This window comes from Artibeus jamaicensis, unplaced genomic scaffold (assembly GCF_021234435.1).
Source record: "Artibeus jamaicensis isolate MK-2021 breed Jamaican fruit bat unplaced genomic scaffold, CSHL_Jam_final contig_490, whole genome shotgun sequence".
NCBI classification, from domain to species: Eukaryota; Metazoa; Chordata; class Mammalia; order Chiroptera; family Phyllostomidae; genus Artibeus; species Artibeus jamaicensis.
The window spans coordinates 20373910-20393025 of NW_026521861.1; the positions used below are offsets into that span (position 1 = coordinate 20373910).

Genomic DNA, 19116 nt, shown 5'->3' on the forward strand with positions numbered 1-19116 from the left:
GTGGGTGCCGCCATTCTGGTCTCCGGGCTCGGGGACCCCTGTGCCAAAACCTAACGTGCCTGTCTCTCAGGTTCAGGAAGCACCGGAAGGCCACCGTCAGCACCAACGACAAGAAGATGCCCAACGGGATCCTGGAGGAGCAAGGTACGCACCCTGGCAGGTCCGGCCGGGCCCCCCCGTGGCCACCACCTCCAGCCCCGCTTCCCCTGCCCAAACGCTGGCAGAGCCACCCTGGAGGGGCACAGGGTCCCGACTCGCCTCCTTTTCCCTCCGGTGGGAAACAGACATGTGAAACGTGGCGGTTTGTGGCTTTTCTGAGACACCATTCACATCCTGCCTTTTCACGGGGCCCTGACGTGCATTTTTCAGTGAGTCTGAGATGCGACGGGGGTTCTGGGTCCAGAGCCCTCAGGGGCTCCCCGGAAACCTGCTGGCTTGGGGCCCGGCACCGAGTGTTTAACCGGGAGCCTCCCTGAGGTGCCAAGTGCAGCGACCAGCTGGCAGGGCTACTCACAGACACCCTGCTTTTCTCCCCGCACCTGGAGGTGGCTGGGGAAGGCGTGAGAGGCAGACGCTGTAAAAGCTGGGTCCCCGCCATCAGGGGTGACATCGTCTCCAGCCAGCTGGCTGCCAGAGGCTGTACGGTTTTGGGGGCCTCAAAGGGGGAAGCTGAGTGTTCCCGAGATAACAGCAGGAAAATCCACAACAATGGACCGTCTGGAAGGACAACAGTTTGACATGTGTGCCTGGGTGGATGACAATGCGGCCTCCAGAGCCACCTTCCTGCCAGTCCCCAGGGGCAGGGAGGAGGGTGTGCCGGGTGGGGCGGGAGCACTCATTCCGATGCCTCTGGGTGTTGTGGGCCACGGGCCCCGGGGGCGGCTCCCGGCTGGGCTTCAGAGCAGTTCCCCGGGAAGGACGGGCCTTCGGCAAGGTGGACCTGGTGAAGCCGGGCCCGGTGATGTCTCTCCTCGTCTCACTGTGAACTGGGGGTGCATTATGTCTGGGAGCTCTGCTGGCAGGCCCGTCACCCCTCTCCTTTTCATACATCCCTACCTCCCCACCCCTCCTTCCGAAACACCAAAACCAAAATGGAGGGAGGTTGTCCCTGGAAGCTCCTGGGGTTTCAGTGACCAGGGCCGTTTGTTACAAACAGCACAAGACAGAGGGGGGCTCGTATGCCAGCTGCGTCCCCCGTGCACACCCAGACACCTGGGCGAGTGCCCTCCCTTTCCAGCCCGGAGACAAGCTGCAGTCGGAGGCTGCCCTCCCCCCGCCCCCCGCCTTCCTTGGAGGGGTCGGAGCAGGAGGGGAGGCGGGGGGAGGGGGCTACGGCATCTGCGGTGGGTGAGAGCGGGTAATCCGCCGCAGGGACCCCCGTCCCTCACAGGTGTGCAGACCAGGCGGCTATGCCAAAGGGCACCTTTCTCTGCCTTGTTGCTCAGGCTACGTGACCAGAGAGGAAGGAATGTCGCCCCCCTCCGGCTGTCACTTCTCCAGGGATGTTGTAGGTCAGTCTGTCTACCGGACCGCCCACCCAGGAGTGCGGCTAAGTACCCCCATGTTTCTCTCGACCCCACAGAGCAGCAGAGAGTGATGCTCCTCAGCAGGTCCCCGTCCGGGCCCCAGAAGTACTTCCCCATCCCCGTGGGGCAGCTGGAGGAGGAGATCCGAGCGCGGTCGGCTGACGAGTGTAAGAGGTTCCGGGAGGAGTTCAACGTGAGTTGGCCCCTCGGCCCCCCTGGCCTGTGGTCGGGAACCTGGCCGTACGGTGTGATGGTTAAGGTTAATACGGCAAAGGCTCAGGACTCCCACATCCAGTATGACCCCCCAAAATGGAGGTCTGGGGAAGCCACGTTCTAGTTGCGGTGCCCCCCGCTGGCGCTCATTCCTGACTTAGGAGATGAGACAGTGGAGTGAGACGTTTGCGAAGTCTCCTTCCAGCGCACACACCCCGAGGGTTCTCCGTGGCCTGGAACCTGGTGTGACAGAGACACTGTAGTCTCAATGACCTGGGAGACCAGGCCCGAGGGACCATAGTGTGACCCTCTCTCACGAAAGCCACGGATGTCCCAACAGCCTGAGCATCTGGTTGTGGTAGGAGCTGCACCTCCACTGGGCCACCATCCCAAGGTCAAGTCAGCATAGCAGGGGGCCTCCTCCAGGGACACAAGTTCTGTGCCAACTGCTTTTTGGGGTCCACCTGAGTCCGTGCAACCTGAGTCCCTGCTGGTTTCACCAGCAGCTGCTGCTGGGATGACTTCCCTCCACGAACTTGGCCGTGGCAATGGCTGAGGTGGATTTCACGAACCGGTCCAGTCCCTGTGATAGCAAAGTGACACAACTTACTCTCTGCCAGAAATGCAGATACCTCCAGGACACCTCCCCTGGCATTGCTAATTTTTATTTAATGTCCTATGATTGTGAATCAGACAGATGGACAGACAGACAGATGTGGAGATGGGCAGGGAGACAGTCATTAGAAGACTTTGCTCTTCGGTGTTTGTCCCTGGGTTTTAGGTCCTGCATCTCCCACATTTTGTATGTGGCTGCAGGCGGCATGTGGAGTGTGAGCTGGGACACGCCCCCGGCAGGGCGCTGACTCGCCTGGGCTCCAGCTGCCAGCCCGGCCCTGGCACGTCCCTCAGCGGCCTCCACCTCAACTGCGAGGGCAGGGCAAGTGCCTGCCTCAGTGACCTCAGAGCTCCAATGTGAGGCTGAGACCAGGGACTCCGTACGGAGCACAGTGTTGTGCAATCATCACAGCTAAAGACGGCACTACTCCTGCCGCATTCACGTGACTTTTCTCACGGAAGCCGCCAGGAGGGCCCCGGGAACTCCACAGCACATTTGAATGGACTTTGCTTGTTTCCCAGTGCGAGTCCCATCTGCCTTTATCATGCTTCTTTGTGATTGTTTCCAAGTGTGTCCCCTTTTTGGGGAAATTAGGTCATAGTGAAAGACATCCCGGAGCGGTACTCTTTTTTCAGTCTCTCGGACTGATAAGAGAAGTTAGTTATGCATTCTCGAAATAACACTCCAGTGTCTGGTGACAAGGCTTTCCCCCTCTCTTCTTGTCCCACTTCCCCTGGTGACGTCTGTCCCTGCAACTCGGGACTCCAAGCTGGTGCAGGGCTCTGAGTCACAGCCTCCCCGCCCCGCCCCGTTTCAAGTACGTGCAGCCGCTGAGGGGCAGGGGGTGGGGCCGGGGAGGCCCTGGCCCAGCTGCGGGATTTAAGGAGATCTCAAAGCACTGAGTCGTCAGGATAAATAGTATTTCAGTGCAGCGTTTTAGAATATCTGAGTGAATGCAGGCAGTCCGTGCGGAACGGAGCAGCCGTGTGAGCAACGGCGGGACGGTGCCGACTGATTGCTCCAGTTGCTCCAGGCTCCAGCAGGGCAACCTGTCACCACTTGCTTGCTGATTGTGCCCCGGCTTCCAAGTTTGATGTTGCGACCATTACAAATTTGGGGCATTAATTTTGATTTTTTTAACTGTTACATCATCTATTATTTTATTTTCAATTCCGAGGCCTTGGGGGGCCCCTTTTGATTTGGCTCCCCAGACAGGGACCTCACTGTCCTGGCCCCCGCCTGGCCTCGCCCCGCCCTCGGGCACCACAGGAGTCCCTCCGCTCAGTGAAGGGCATGTGGAGATGTGGCAGAGGGGACCGTGCTGGACTTAAGTCTAGTGGCGTGGAACCTGGTCCTGGCTCCAGGGGACCCTGGACAAGCTGCTTGTAAGGCTACTCTGTGGGCCCCAGTTTGCTGTCCTCTTGAGTGGGGGACGGCTGTGGCCTGAGCCACATCTGTGCCTTATCCCTCCGCTAAGAGCTGCAGAGCCCCCAGGACCAGCCCCCTCTTGGGTCCTCAGAGGGACACGCTGGGCGTGGGCCCTAACCCCAACCCCCCTCTTTTCTTGCCCATGGCCTCAAGAGTCTCTCCCAAGAGCTGTGAAAGGGAGACAGCTGGGTGTCAAAGAGGCAGACCCCACTGTTTGGACGTGTGTGTGCTGCTGAACGGAGCAGAGCTGGGCTTGAGGGTGCAGGGTGCCCGGTCCTGGGGGTCAGTCCAGTAGGTGCTGGCGGCAGCCTGCTGGACCTCCTACTCCGGTTTGCCTTCTGCAGCTGAGAGGGCTGGGGCGACTCACTGAGTCTCCACCTTGGGCTCCTCCTCTGGGAGAGGAGGGGGCTCCCTGCACCGAGGGTTTTCGTGGGTGACCTGTGAAAGAGGCGAGGTGTGTACCCAGCTTGGCCTGGTGTGCACCGAGGGAGCTGGAGCGGCTATGTTTTCAGGACGGCTTCTGTGACTTCCGGTGTCATCATCAGTGTCCCGAAGTGGCCGAGCGCAGTCCTAGCCAAGTCTGTTCAGGCTCCAGATTAGATCTCTCAGGGGCGTGCCCCCCGGGCCGAGAAAATGCCCTCTTCGCCCAGGTTCTGGCGAGAGCTGCCGGCCCAGCCACTGCCAGGGCCCGATCCAGTGATATGGCTGAGAGAAGCCCAGGGCAGGTGCCACCAGGAGGGGCCCCAGCACAATGCACAAGCCAGAGCCATCCCCAGGCTTGTGGGACAGCCCCCACCGGACCCCTGGTCTGTGCCCCTGTGTTCACTGCCGTCCACCCTGCACTGAGAACACACACAGGCTCACAGGCACATTCACGGCAATGAAATCTCACCTCCACGGACAAACAAACCCTCTCAGCCAGTTACATAGCTGGACACTGACTCAGGTGTCACGGACCAACTGCTGCCAGCACCCTCATGCCTGGCCCTCCCCAGCTGTCCCGGCTCCCCCGCTCCTCGAGAGCCCAGGTGACCGGAGGCTCAGCAGACTGTGGGCAGGACAGAGTGCTGGGCGGCCCCTGGGCTGGCCCTCCCCGGCTGCCTGGAATCTGCCATGTGTTCGGTGCCCGAGCCCTTTGTTTCTGTCACCCTGAGGGACATTCTGTGCCGCCCACGGAGCTGGTATTGTCACTCTGTCTCCATCTGGGGCAGATGCCAGGCTGGGCCGCTGGGGTCAGAGCCAGGTCCCTCCTCGCCGCGGAGATCCCGCCCGCCACCCCCACCCACCACACTGTGTGTGGACGCCGCACCTTCCAAGGAAAACAGGCCTCTCGGGCTTTTCTTCCTTTTTAATTCCTTATTTTTACTAGACTATTTTTAGGGCACTTTTAGGTTTATAGACTAATTGGTTGTGAAGTATCAAGTTCGATGATGGACCCACTGCATTGGTGCACTGCATTTGTTACGAATGACCAACAGCGATTTGTCACCATTGATGAGATGACAGGAGCTGGTTGGCATCACGTTCCGCACTAACTCTGCATTTTCTTCCAGTCGCTGCCGTCAGGACACACACAAGGAGCTTTTGAGCAGGCCAATAAAGAAGAAAACAGAGAAAAAAACAGATACCCCAACATCCTTCCCAGTAAGATTTTACTTGTTTGCATGGTTGGTGGCATTTCGATGAAACTCCGAATTCTCTTGCGGCCCTGGGGACGGGCGGTGTCTGTCCCAGAGTGTGGCAGGAGGGTCTGCTGCCCAGAGATCGGAGTCCCACTGGCACGGCCTTTGCCCCTGGTGCCTCGGCCACACGGGGCCCGTGCTGGTGAGGCTCCGGCCCCTGAGCCTGTGCTTAACGCAGACCTGGGCCGACCCGGGGCTCCATGGGGACTGCCCGCACTGCACCCCATCCTGAGCCCCGGCCAGGGCAGCTGGTGGCCCTGAGCATCTCCTTCTCTTGGATTCAGGACTCGGTGCCCGTGGCCACCAGCAGCAAGTCCCCTGGACCAAGGGCAGAAATGACAGATAAGAAACCTGTAGGCCTTTGGCCACAGTTGTGGGAACTTTCCAATAAGCCCGATTTAAACCACAACCGCTAAAGGCTGCCACGGGCAGGAGAGTGCAGACTCGAGGAGGTGGGGGCCGGGCAGCTGGCCGGTGTGGCCAGGGCGTCACTGATGGGGCTGTGGCCCTGCAGAGCCGTTCACTGCCAGCCTTGCTGCCAAGACGAACCTGAAGTTCCACGAGTTCTCCTCTGGAAAAGCCAGCCCGGGAAGGTTGTGTGGTTCCTCATCCCCCCTGGACCCCCTCCCCCACCCCCGTCAGCTTTGCCCATAGGCTAGTGCTATGGCGGCCTCCAGGAGTCCCCTGAGGTCAGGTTTTCGCCCTGAACCCGAGGCCTCCGCCCTCGGGTGGGCACTCTGTCCGTGGGACTGTGGAGCCCACCGGTGAGCCAGCTCCAGCGGGGGCTCTTGGTTGCATTCACAGGGTGAGAAGTGAGTGCACCCGCTTCACGGGCGACCGAGGCCGCGGGCCACCCGATTCGTGCGGCCTCTGGGTTCTCAGGCCCCGATAGGAAGAATCGTTCCCATTTTGCAGGTGTCCGATTTACGTGAGGTGTGGCAGAGCCCCCGGCCCTGGGATCCAGCGGAAACTAGAACAATTAAACACATGTCTCCCATCCCTCCGTGGGCATAGAGGAGGCCAGGGAGCCCCCGGGAGGCAGGTCAGGTGGCTGCTGTGGCCCTGCGGCCGAGCTGTGAGGGGCTCTGGGGCCCGGGTTGACAGACGGCATCCAGCAGCTTTGCTGCTGGGCCACAGAGAACAGGGGGAGGTGCATGGGCTGGGGGGGGCCCAGAAGGAGGTTGGGGGTCTTTGGAATAATTGTGTCAAGTAAAAACCAGGCTGTTTGGGGTGTCAGTGAGTTTAATTCACTCACTGATCTGCAGAATATACAAACATGTCGGAGCCCTCCTCTGGGCCAAGCACTTGGCCAGGTTCCTGACCCACATTTCTCAACCGGCTAATGCTTTCTCCTTTAAGAGTAGTTTTGGTGGGCCTTTAATGGGAGTGGAATGAATGTCCAGGCGTGGGAATTACCTGCACCCCACCCACCTCCTGCCTCCTCCCAGGACGTGGTACCCTGTTCCCTGAGGGTCCCCGACCAGGAGAAGCAGGGCTGGCCCCCTGCAGTTCTCCAGCTTGTACTGCGGAAGGAGGCCGGCCTTTACTGCGGGTCTGGAGTGTGACAGGGGACAGGACAGGCTCTTCTCACACCCCCCATAAGTCCTCTCTCCCCACCAGTGTGAGGGTCCCGCCTCGGCCCCTCCCAGCCCAGCAGCCCCTCGTCAGAGAAAACCGAGGGTGCCGGTGGTCATCAAGGGCTGGGGGACTGTGCCAGGATGCAACGCGTTTTACGTTGGCAGGATAGTGGGTTGACGGAATGGTGACGTGGAGACACTGGGATGTGCCCTGGAGGTGGCCCGCGGGTTGGCATCGGGCGTTTAGCATCTGCAAAACACAGGCTGACTGAGAGGGGTGTCTGACTTCTTTGAAGTTGGCCAGAGACGCCCTGGGCCCCGCTGGGGGCCAGGGCATTTGTGAGCTGGGCCAGGGGATGCTGTGCAGGGGCCAGAGACCCCGATCTGACTCAGGGTGGGTTTAGGGTCCACAGGCAGGAAGAAGGGCCAGGGCCCAACTTCCACCTCCCCGGGCACCTTCCTGGCCTCTCCCAGTCTCCCCCAAACTCAGACTGGCTACAGATTTACCAGATTTACAAGCTGCCTCTCCGGGAGTGGGGGGATCCTGGCCAGGGACATGCCCCCCGCCCCGAGCTCTGAGGACACAGGTAAGACTCCAACGCCGGGTGTGTCCTGGGGCAGGGCTGCCGAGAGGCAAGAGTATCCTATTTTCAGGGAAAATGCCTACAGCTGGTAAATTTAGGAAATAATGCTTTGAAAGTGAAGTGTGACTTTTTAGAATAAAAAGACAGGAAGCTCTTAGAAACTGCAAGATTCTAGACCTAATCAGAAGTCTATTTTTTCCTTCTGCTTTCTATAGCTGTCCTCAAAGTGCAAATTCTCTAATTTTAACCGGCTCCGTGCCCACGTTCTGCCTCAGGGTGGTCAGCCCCTGAGCACAGGGCCTCGTGGCCCAGTCCGAGTAGGCTGGTGCTTTGGGGTTTGATACCCTGACCACCCCATGTGGGCTGTCACTGTCTCCAAGGACCGCACCGGCCTGTCCTCTGTGAGCAGCAGGACAGAGCTGGTCCGATGACATGATGCCCAGACTCCCATCACACATGCACCCCCTCAGTGACTTCAGTCCAGTGCCCAGGAGGAGGGGACTGAGCTGGGACGGAGATGGGGAATTACTCGCTGATCAATGCTGCAGGTGAACACAAAGCACCCACTGTGCGCCAAATTCCGAGCTGGCTCAGGGGTGACCGCCCCCACAGTCAGCTTCCCTCGGCCCGGCAAGTCTGAGCACCTCGGGATGCCCGCTGCCGAATGGCGCCAGGAGCCGGGACACAGCACTGTCAGGGGCCCCGTGAACCGTCTGATCTCTCCCTGAGTCAGAAGACACACGCGGCGGTCAGGCAGCCTGGCTGACGTCCATCTACACTGACCGCTGACACAGCTTCGACGTGTCTGATGTTCCTGGTGGGGAGTGAGGCCCTGGAGGCAGAGAGACACAGACCCACCGAGGCCGTAACGGGGCTGGTGGGCACCTCCCCAGCGTGTGCTTGCACACACACATCACACACTCTCATCCACACTCATGCACAGCTCCTCCCACTCTGGGAAGCTGCTTGTCCCCAGGCTGGAATCTCCCAGGCAGGTGGCCCGTCAAGCCCAGGAGTCTGCGAGTCCTGCACACCTTCCTCTCTGAGGCGGCCCTGAGGGATGAGAACTGGGGGCTGCAGCCCTGAACCCCAGGCCCCAATGTCTGCTTGTCTGGCAGTCATCCCCCACCTCCGGAGAGCCTGGGAGAGTGACCCCAGCAGCTCCCCTGAGCTCACCTGCGCTGGTCAGCACCGAGGCCCCGCTGGGGCCCACGGAAGTCGTCAGCCACCGCTTTGCTGGCCGGTGTCCGGGTGGCAGCAGGCAGCCTCCGCCAGGCACTGAGCTTCTCGCCTCTGCCCGAGTCCCTCGGGCCCTTCAGGGGAGACCCAGCTATGCCTTTGTGGAGTTCAGCACTGCAGGTAGAAGTGTATGTGGCGGCTGTGACGATCCCTTGTCCTGATGCCGTGTTGCTCTTTCCAAACAGATGACCACACCAGGGTGGTTTTGAGCCAAGTGGATGGAGCGCCCTGTTCAGACTACATTAACGCCTCCTACATAGATGTAAGTCCCCGTCACCCCGGCCCCGGCCCAGCGTGACGAGCACGCATGACCCATGGGCACCCGTGTGTCCGGCTCCAGGAATGGGAACTGGCACAGCCGTGCCGGGCAGTTTGGCCACAGCGCGGATGGCACAGCTGCATCCACACCCTTCCCACTAGTGTCTGTGTCCTGGGGTTCACTTTCTAGAAACATAAGCCCTCCAAATGTTCACCACAGCTTTATTTATATTGCTGACAACATACAGCAGGAGGGACCCAGTAAATAAAGCGTGGTAAAGCCACACATGGTGAATTAGGACGAATCCATTTTAATTGATCCTTCAAAGATCCGTAATGTGAATTACCAAATTAGCACAGCAGTACAATAGAGTTTGTGCGTATACACCAATCACAAATATGGGCGTCTGCCCGCGTGCCTGCTTGTGGGTGCGTCTCAGAGGCATCCACAGAGAAAGAGGCTGGAGAGAGACGCCCAGAAGCAGCCTCTGTCATTCCCGCAGTTCCTGCTGAACGCGGTCTTACTTTCCTGTGTGAGTTTTCCAGCCGTTTCATCACGGATGTGTACGGCTTTCCCCACGACAGTAAAAAGGTCTTTTTCAGCAGAGAGAATTTGGGAAAATTATAAACCTGATTTTATTTTTCTAGGGTTACAAAGAGAAGAATAAATTCATAGCAGCTCAAGGTAAGCTCCCTCCTGTGACTTTCTCATCTCACACACTCGCACACTCACACATTCATACTCACACACAGTCACACTCACACACACCCATTGCTGGGTCAGCTTCTGGAGCGGGGGCTGACACTCTGAGACCCACCAACACGGAGTGGCCACAAACCACTCGGACACGCAGCTGCCGACCCCCCTCACCTGCCTGGGTGCCGTGCCTTAGCTCCCTGCAGACCACCCACCTCCGGGGGGGCAGCAGGGAGCCTGGGGTGACCGGCATGTCCCTCCCAGCCCAGAGGCTCTGGAATTCTGTGGGGTGTGAACAGGCCCCACCGGCCCTTTCGTGCCTTGGAGCTGGGGGGTGGGGGGAACTGGGGTCCAGGGCCCGAAGGCCAAGGGGCTGGGACCTTCGAGTCCAATCTGTGCCTGAGGCCGAGGCCCTCCTGCACTCACAGGCCCTAAGCAGGAAACAGTGAATGACTTCTGGCGGATGATCTGGGAACAGAAATCTTCAACCATTGTCATGTTGACAAACCTGAAGGAGAGGAAAGAGGTGAGTCAGGGGCTGGGGGTGCTTCTCGTTGCCACCGCTGCCGCTGCAAGGAATGGGCGCATGTGTGCGCGTGTGCACGCGCACGTGCGGAGCGGTGTCGCCGCTTCCTTTTCTAGTCCTCTCCCTTCTTATCACTGCAGAAGGGAAAAAACCACCCCCTGGCTCAAGAGCATTTTATCTTGAAATAATTCTGTGTTGGAAGTAACTGTTGACATAAGAAATGTCCAAACCTGTCGAGCATTTTCATGAATTTGCTGGGAAGCAGAACCTCAATGAACTGAGAAAACGGTCCCAAGCTGATTTCGCAGCTTATTTTAGAATCAAAGGAGGAGACAAAAAATCCATTGGCGGTTGGTTAGGGAGGCGGGAGGCGGGAGACGGCGAGATCTCTGGGATGGGGCGAAAAGCACAATGGGGAGACACACCTTCTGCATGTTGGTGGGTACGGTCTGTAATTAATGTTGCGGCACTCAGAGAGGTGTTCGGGGGGCAAGGTGACAATGAGGGTCCCTGGTCTCATGCCCTGGGGGGCCGGGAGAAGGGGGAGATGACTGACATTCTAGGAGTGTGTTATCCAGACGCCAAACGATGACAGACCGGCTGACTTCCGGTCAAGGTGACGCAGTCACAGTTAGCGATTTTTATGTTCGCCCTGTGTGGTCACTTTTGGTCTCGAGCTTTTCGGGTCCACCCTCCTGGCCTCCCCGGAGCTCGTCGGGGTTGGGGTGCGGCCCGTCTTGCGTCTGCAGAGCTCACTGTCGCAGACAATGAGGCAAAGGCAGAAGGGTTTTCTTTTTCGTCCCAGGGTCGTGCCCGGCTGGGGGGGGCTCAGCATGTCTGATGTTCGTTGTGTTGGGCGTGTGATGTGCGGAGCCTCAGACCATAAATAAGAGTGACTTCCTGCTTGTCATCCAGACTGGACAAATGCGTATGAAAAATAAGATGCATTGAGCAGATGCCAGCTTATCGTTCCGATGTATTTAATTAGCTGTTTCTAATTCAAAAAGTCACATGCATTGTGAGGACCTGAAACCGCCTAAAAGAAGCAAGGGACGCAGGTTCACCTCCCCCACAGGCAAGCCCTCGGCCCGGCCCTGGCCCTGCATGGTCAGCGGTGTAAGCAGCTGGCCAGCTGGCCAGCGGGCCACCCGCCTCCTGCAATTTACAGCCACTGGGAAGGGCCGGCACCCGACAGAAAGCAAGCAAATGTGCACTCTCAGGGGGTGACAGAAACAGTAATGGAGAGAGATGGGGGCCATCATGCTCCATCCAGAGGCCCAGCCAGCCAGGCGGGGCCTTCACTTGGGGCAAAGGGACCCAGGCCCTGTAGCGCCACCGGCCTTATCAGGTTCCTGCAGTGGGGAGGAGGGGAGGGCAGAGGCGGCAGCCCCGGGGTGTGGCCAGGGTGCCAGCTATGGTGCTCACTTAGGGGCGGTGCCGGTGCTGGACCCTAAAGACTAGAAGGAATCTTACCAAATCCAGCCTGGGAGAAGCACGAGGGGCAGGGGGATGGGCGTCCTTTTGCGACCGCTGCTCGGGTGCCCACGCCAGGGCCGGATGGCTAGAAATGCAGCAGAGAGCTGGGCCAGGGGGTTGAGGGTCTGGCTGGGGCAGGGGGAGCAGGGGGCGGGGGCTTGGGGAACTGTGTTTTGTGAAATGAGCTCGTGCTGCAGAAGGAAGGCAGGGCTGGGAAGTGCAGGGACACTGGTGAAAGGTGGGGAGACCGTTCTAGAACGTTTTAGCCTGAAGGCCCCGGCTGCGGTGGTGGGAGCAGGCGTAGAGAAAGGCCCAGCTGGGCAGGAGACACCAGGCTGGACACCAGGCCCCAGAGGGGCTGACCCCGCCTCTGTCACTCCCCCACAGCAGGTGAGCTGGCCTGTCCCCAGCCCAACCAGGCAGCTCGGCCAAGGCTCAGGGGAAGGGCAGCCCTCTGAGACGGCAGTAACCGTCCCTGGACCCTGAGCCCAGCGGTGTTTGGGGCGGGCACCCGGGTGGAGCAGCCGAGAGGCACTGAAGTTGCCCCAGAGCCACTGTCGGGGCTGAGCAGGAAACCGCGCTTGTTTCCGGTTGTGCTTTACTGCCGAAGGAGCTGGGACGGAGCCCAGGAGGGTCCCGCCCAGGCTGGCCTCTCTCCCCGGAGGAGCTGGGGGTTCCTGGGGACAGCTGGCTGGAGGGTGCCTGTGCTCTGGGCGGATGCTGGGGCAGGGCCCCCACGACCGGCCTGGCTGGGGCGGGGGAGGAAAGGGCTTGTCAGCGCAAGGGGAACAAGCTGAGCCCCAGCGGGGGCGGGGCCGGAGCCTGCCCCCACCTCCCCTGGCCCCACGCGGCAGCAGCTGTCGCCCGGTGTTTTCTGTGTGATGTCACTCAGACACCTCCCGCTGGATTTTTCCACTCCTGTGACTCAGAGCGGGCCTGCTCCCGCACCCCCTGTCTCCTGTTTCACATTAAATCATTTCTCAATAGAGTTCCCTTTTCCCTCATGCTCACACTTCTGCTGCGGTCGCGCTGGCTTCAACATCCTGTCTGGGCGTTGTGAAAGGCAGCCGTCTCATGGCCTGGTGGGCAGGGTGGGCCGCGTCCGCTGTGGGGGCAGGGGGCCCCCAGGAGGCCGAGAGTGTCCCACACCAGCACCTTTGGGGGGTTGCTTCTCTGGGGACCACTTCAGAGACACCCAGGGCCCGGGCTTAGGGCGTAGGGAGGGGACGTTGTCCTGTGGGTTCTGGACAAGCTCTGGGCTCTGGCGAACACTAAAACACCTTCTGGGTTGTACGATTATTAATCCTCGTGACTGACCCCTTAGCTGTACCCCCGTGGGCTGTTTCCAGGGTGAACTGTCCGAGGTTTAGGAAGCTGCTGCCTCCCAGAGACTGGTGTTGAGCAGAACTTCTGCCTCCGTGGGTCCCCGTGCTCAGGAGGGCTGACTGCTGGTTAGGTGCTGGGTGCCTGAGCTGGTGGGGGGCCCTTTGTAGGTAGGAGGGCGGGCGGGCAGGGTGGCCTGCCGTGACCGCACCAGCTCCGTCCTCCCTGGAGAAATGCAGGACTTTGTTGCCCTTGACGGCAGAGTGGTGAGGTGCCCCTCGGGTCTGAACTTAGGAGCCGAGCTGGACAGGGCCACCTGCCAGGGCCACCTGCCAGACCCACCGGAAGTGTTTGGGGACGCACGGCTCTGTGTGGCCTCAGTTTCCCGGTCGACCACAGACTCGCCTGAGCTCTCCCCCAGCCCCGAGCACTGCGCGGTCGGAACCTGGTGTGTGCGAGGCCCGCCCGCAGAGACGGTGGGGGACGGCGACGGGGCGATGAGAGACGCCCACCGGCCCCACTCTGTCCGACTGCCCTGTGCAGGAGAAGTGCTGCCAGTACTGGCCGGACCAGGGCTGCTGGACCTACGGACACATCCGGGTGCGCGTGGAGGACTGCACGGCGCTGGTGGACTACACCATCCGCAAGTTCTGCGTCCAGTCGGTGAGCGCCTGGCGTGCCCGACGCTCTGGGAAGGTCCTTCTCCATGGGGGGGGGGGCGTTTTCAGAGTGAACCCAGGGGTGTGATTCATAACGTGGAAAGCTGCGCCCCTCCCTCCAGCCTTGCCCCCCCCGGCTGTTGTTGCATGGGGGCTGAGGCCAGAGGAGGACGGGGTGGGAAGGGGACCGAGACCCGTGTCCCTGGTCCAGGCATGTGGGGCCACGGGGGAGGTGCCCGAGAGTCCTTGCACGGTGCCGGACACTCCCGGCTCCCGGGGGCATTGTGGGGGGGGGAAGCGAGGCGGTCAGCAGAGCCGGGGGTGGGGTCCCCCCTGTGACAGGGCCACTTCACACACTGGAATCACGAGGCAAAGCGTTTTTTTAACAGTTTCAAAATTACCTCCGAAACTTCCTCATTCTTTCCTGCTGGTTATCCCCCGAAGGGTTTTAAGGCCGTTCAGCAAGGCTGCCTGTCTGCGCGAGGCAGACAGAGCAGAGGCTGCGCGTTACAAACAGCAGCAACGGGAGGTAGAGTTACCGGGAGTGAAAGGCGGGCGACCGGTGTCGTTAGGCGGCCAAGTTCGGGCCTGAGGTTTCAAGAAGCCACAGCGCAAAACGGGAAGATGGGCCCTGCCGTTCTGGCTGCCCCCTGAGTGCCTGCCTCCCGGACACTTGCACACATGCATGCACACTAGACACAGGTGCACATGAACCCACGTAAGCACAGGCATGGGCACACACAGAGAACACACATGTGTGCATGCACACAGATACAACAGGTGTGCAGATGCAGTTGTGTGTGCACACATGAGAGGCATTTGCACATGTGTGCGCATGCACACACACACCCCAGACCCACTGTGGTCTGCGGCACATCGTGGGCTCTGGGGACAACCTCCAAGCGGCTCTGAGGGGGTCTGGGTGTCTCCTGCAAGTCGGCCAGCAGTGTCCTCTCTTCCCCCCAGTCCAGACACTGGGGCGTGGAAGGGGTGCTGGGGGTAATGACAGGACCCCAGGCAAAGAAGGTGGCCACCCCGCTTCCTCGTGGGGCCCCGGAGTCCTGGGCAGGCTTTCGGGATGCGGCTGGCTGCCCAGGGCCTCCCTGGCCTGGTCCTGGGACCGATGCCGGCGGGCTCTGCCCCCTGCCCTTGTGCACAGCTGTGGTGGGGGCCCAGAGCTGGCCGAGGGCTTCCCTGCCTGGGGTGCCTCGTCACCATGGACAGGGCCCGGAGGTCTGCAGCTGCCAGGACTGGGCGGGGGTCCGAGCGGGGATGCCTGCGCCCGCACATCTCCGCCTCTCTCCCGCAGCAGCTGCCCGACGGCTGCAAAGCCCCGAGGCTCGTGTGCCAACTACACTTCACCAGCTGGCCTGACTTCGGGGTGCCTTTCACCCCCATCGGGATGCTCAAGTTCCTGAAGAAAGTGAGGGCGCTCAACCCCGCGCACGCCGGGCCCATCGTGGTCCACTGCAGGTGCGTCGGGGCCTCGGCTGGCCGAGCGGGAGCACTCGGCCCCTGGTGGGCCGACCGGTGTGCGCAGAGGGGCAGATGGGAGCGTGCAGACACTGGGCGCAGCCCAGAGAGCCCACACCCTGCACATTCCGTGGGAGCAGCACCTTTTCTACAACGGCATGTGAGGGGGACCCCAATATCTAAAACAGACACAAGCCAAGGGGCCCGAGTTGATGGTGGGCAGGGAACTGGCAGCTGGCCTCCCCTTCACAGCCCCCAGGGTCCCTCGACTTACCCCGGGAGCAGGGATGGAGACCACACTTCCCAAGGACTCCCCCCCCAAGCCTTGATGGAGGTGCACGGGAGGCTCGAGGGTCCCAGCAAGCAAACAGCAGCCAGGAGAGCCGCCGGCGCTGGGACCTGGGTCTGTGCTGGGACCTGGGTCTGCGCTCAGTCTCCTCGGCCCCCTGGTCAGGAATGGGAAGGACAGCTGGGAGGGGCCTGGGCCTCGCGTCGGCTGAGGGGCTGCTGCTGCTGGGGTCACTCCTTCAGGTGCACAGAAGCAGTTTCAGAAGGCCCCCGGGAAAGACATTCTTTTTTTTTTTTTCTAAAAAAAAAGTGAAACAAATGTCCTCAGGTGGGGATTAAAAAAAAAGATCAGTTTCCTATATTCAAAGCCATGAACCAGTCTGCAGGGACTGGCAAGGGAGCCTGGTTCAGCCACGCAGCCTCAGCCGGTGCAGCAACAGGGGTCTATTCGTGCGGGGAATGCCGGCAGCAGGGTCTGTGATTCGGCTGAGACGGGGAAGTAGGGGCGGGGCCCGCGAGCAGGTGTTGGGAGGGAAGGAAATCTGAACCCGGAGTCGAGTGAGGGCAGCTCCCCGGAGGAAATCTCCCATCGGGCACCCCATGCGAAAGCCCCCCAACGAAGATGCCCGAGAGCCGCGGGCACTCCCATGGGCGTGACCCGGCCGGCTGGCGGGGCCTCGTGTGAGAAAGCTGGAAAAGCCTCTTTGGTGTGGCAGTTCTTTTTTTAAAAGCCGATTACACAGCCCTAACGTGCAGACGACGCTTGGTCGTGGAGGAAAACTTATCGGTACAGCCTCACGCCAGGCTCACCGCTGCCAAGGTCTCTGGTCCGCCCTCTGACAGTTTCCTGGATCCTTTTGCTAAGATTGCGGCGCCCTCTGCTGGCCTCGTCATAGACTTGCTCTTTAGTAACCCAAGCAAGGTCGAGTTCAGTGAGTTGTCAGCCTCCGCGCTAAGGGCAGGCGTGCCCCTCCCTCTGTCCAGACACGCAGGCACCTTCTGAGGCCCTGTCATTTGCTTTGGGGGGTGTGGGAGGTGTGACTGGCATGCGGCATCTTTCTTTTTCCCCAAAGCGCGGGCGTGGGCCGCACGGGCACCTTCATCGTCATCGACGCGATGATGGACATGATGCACGCCGAGCAGAAGGTGGACGTCTTTGACTTCGTGGCGAGAATCCGCAACCAGCGCCCGCAGATGGTGCAGACGGACGTGAGTGCCCTGTCCCTGGCCCCACCGCTCACCATGGCCGGAGCTTCACAAAGCCACCCAGAGGCCTTGGCAGCCCGACATCGGCTGTCACGGAATGGTGCATGGGGCATAGTGCCGTCCTCAGTCACGCGGCTGCCATGTGGTCTTTATGCAAGGCCATCAGTGGTCACTGTAAATGGCCATCAGTGTCACTTTTGCCCCTGGCCCCCGCCAGCCCCCGCCGGCCCCCAGAGCTGGGGCTGTGGGGCAATCGCCAGGGCCACCTGCAATGTCTCCGCAGACCCAGTACACGTTCATCTACCAGGCCTTGCTAGAGTACCACCTCTACGGGGACACAGAGCTGGACGTGTCCTCCCTGGAGAAGCACCTGCAGACGCTACAGGGCAGCGCCAGCCGCTTCAACAAGGTCGGGCTGGAGGAGGAGTTCCGGGTGAGTGTCCCCCCTCCACGCCACCCTGATGACGAACCCCAGAGAAGCCCTCTGAGACCTGCTGCAGAGGGAGGGCACAGACTCTGGGAGCTGGGCAGCACCCTGGGCCGGGCATGGGCGGGGTCGTGCACCCAGGAGAAGTCTGGGAAAGAGACGGGTGCCCAGGAGCGTCAGCCTTTGGACCGCGTGGCTGTGTCCTCCTTTGACTGCAGAAACTGACGAATGTGCGGATCATGAAGGAGAACATGAGGACAGGCAACCTGCCGGCGAACATGAAGAAGGCCAGAGTCATCCAGATCATCCCGTGTAAGGCGGCCCGGGCCTCGGGGTTCAGCGCCCAGCGGGGTGGGCGGGGCAGTTCCCCGCCGCTCCAGTCCCTGGGAAGTCACTCACCTCCCACCACTATGAACCAGGGCCAAGGGCTGGGCCCCCGGGGCTAAGGGCTCAGTCAAGTGCTGATGACAGAACACCCCCAGTGAAGCAGCAAGTGACCTTGGCAGTCGTGTGTCAGGCGGGCAGCTTGTGACGCGCTCAGCAATGGGAGGGGACTTCCTGGAAGTGGGAAGTTGCTTCAGCATTTCATCAGATCGTCCCCCAAGCCTGGGCGGAGGGCTGACACCCCCTCTACGGAGAACAGCTGTCCTAGCCCAGCCCTCGCAGCTGAGACCTTCCAGGAAAAGGCCTCGGGGTGGGCCAGGCCTGGGCAGGGCTGGAGCCGCGATGCCGGCCGGCCCTTGGGTGAAGGAGGGCCAATGGATGGACCACAGTGGTCAGAGGAGCAATGCAGGGAGGGGCTGACCTTGAGAAGTGGGGGTGCCTCACTGTGGACACCACACCCAAGGACCCCCAGCCCAGGACGCCAGCAAGGCCTTACACAGACTTGTTTTGGAGGCCACACCATGTGCAGAAAGGGCATGGGGGCTGTTCATGAGGAGATTTCCCTGCATTGGACTCTGGAGTCATGGCCGTGAGGCCCCCGGTCAGCTACTCTGGGTGGCCCCCCTGGCCACTTCCCTCTTTCCCCTTAAACACAGTGCCCACAATGCTCTGCTTTTGATGGGAACCGTCCCCACTCATGACGAGTGACAGCTGGGCCTGGATCACCTTCAGAGCCTCCCTGACCGAGCGCAGCCTCCCTGTGCTGCTTTAATTCCCGTTTCACAAAGTCAACCCTTCCGAGGAGGTGACCTTGCAAAGGGGGTTTATTAATAGGTGTCACATCTCAGAGGCTTGCAGCCGCAAGTTCAGATGTGCAGGGCAGGACAGTGTGTCGCTAACTCAAGGATGCGCTGCCTTGCAGACGACTTTAATCGCGTGATCCTGTCCATGAAGCGGGGCCAGGAGCACACGGACTACATCAACGCGTCCTTCATCGACGTGAGTCCCATGTCCCTGGCCGTGCTGCGTGAGGGGGCGGGGGCGGGCCTCCGCACAGTCAGCAAGGCTGGGCGTGCCTGCAGACATCCCAACTATGTCATTAGAATTACTTGCTTTAAAAAAAAATGAATAATGGACTTTGGAAGTAGAGGAGACAGACACAGCAGCAAGTAATTCACTGTTTTTTCATTCCACCTTTAATATGTAGTGATTTTTCTTCCACGTCTGTTACCACCGGTTACGTGTCAGTGCTTCCTCTCTCTGTTTCTCTCTCCCGGCCGCTCGGCCTCTGACACACACCTGCAGAACAGTATGATGGGCGGAGAGAGGCACAGGCACATCTGCCTCAGGACTTCTGTTTGCAGATGAGAAACTGTGCCAAAGGTCTCTGGGCCTGGTGGAGGAACTGGGACTTCAGCCACTTCCTCCAAATCTGCCCCCAGGGTTCTTGGCACAAGGATGATGCTAACTTACCCAGAACACCTGCAAATGTGTTGGTGACTAAGGGTGAGGGGTCAGTTTTCAGAGGAAGTGA

At 60.4% G+C, this 19116-nt stretch overlaps 1 protein-coding gene across 10 annotated transcripts in view; it reads left to right on the forward strand.

Annotated features, from left to right (window-relative positions):
* The window catches only part of PTPRE (protein tyrosine phosphatase receptor type E), a 113934-nt gene that overhangs the window by 88757 nt on the left and 6061 nt on the right, over positions 1-19116 (forward strand). For 9 of the 10 annotated variants that reach the window (XM_037159090.2, XM_037159093.2, XM_037159092.2 and 6 more), the window contains 12 exons: positions 71-144; positions 1583-1719; positions 5337-5427; positions 9051-9127; positions 9772-9808; positions 10249-10346; positions 13689-13808; positions 15114-15277; positions 16639-16774; positions 17055-17204; positions 17417-17510; positions 18505-18581. In XM_037159090.2, the coding sequence (XP_037014985.2) occupies positions 71-144; positions 1583-1719; positions 5337-5427; positions 9051-9127; positions 9772-9808; positions 10249-10346; positions 13689-13808; positions 15114-15277; positions 16639-16774; positions 17055-17204; positions 17417-17510; positions 18505-18581 (1255 nt within the window). The remainder of the gene's footprint in view (positions 1-70; positions 145-1582; positions 1720-5336; positions 5428-9050; positions 9128-9771; positions 9809-10248; positions 10347-13688; positions 13809-15113; positions 15278-16638; positions 16775-17054; positions 17205-17416; positions 17511-18504; positions 18582-19116) is intronic. The other variant, XM_053668422.1, reaches the window with a different exon arrangement.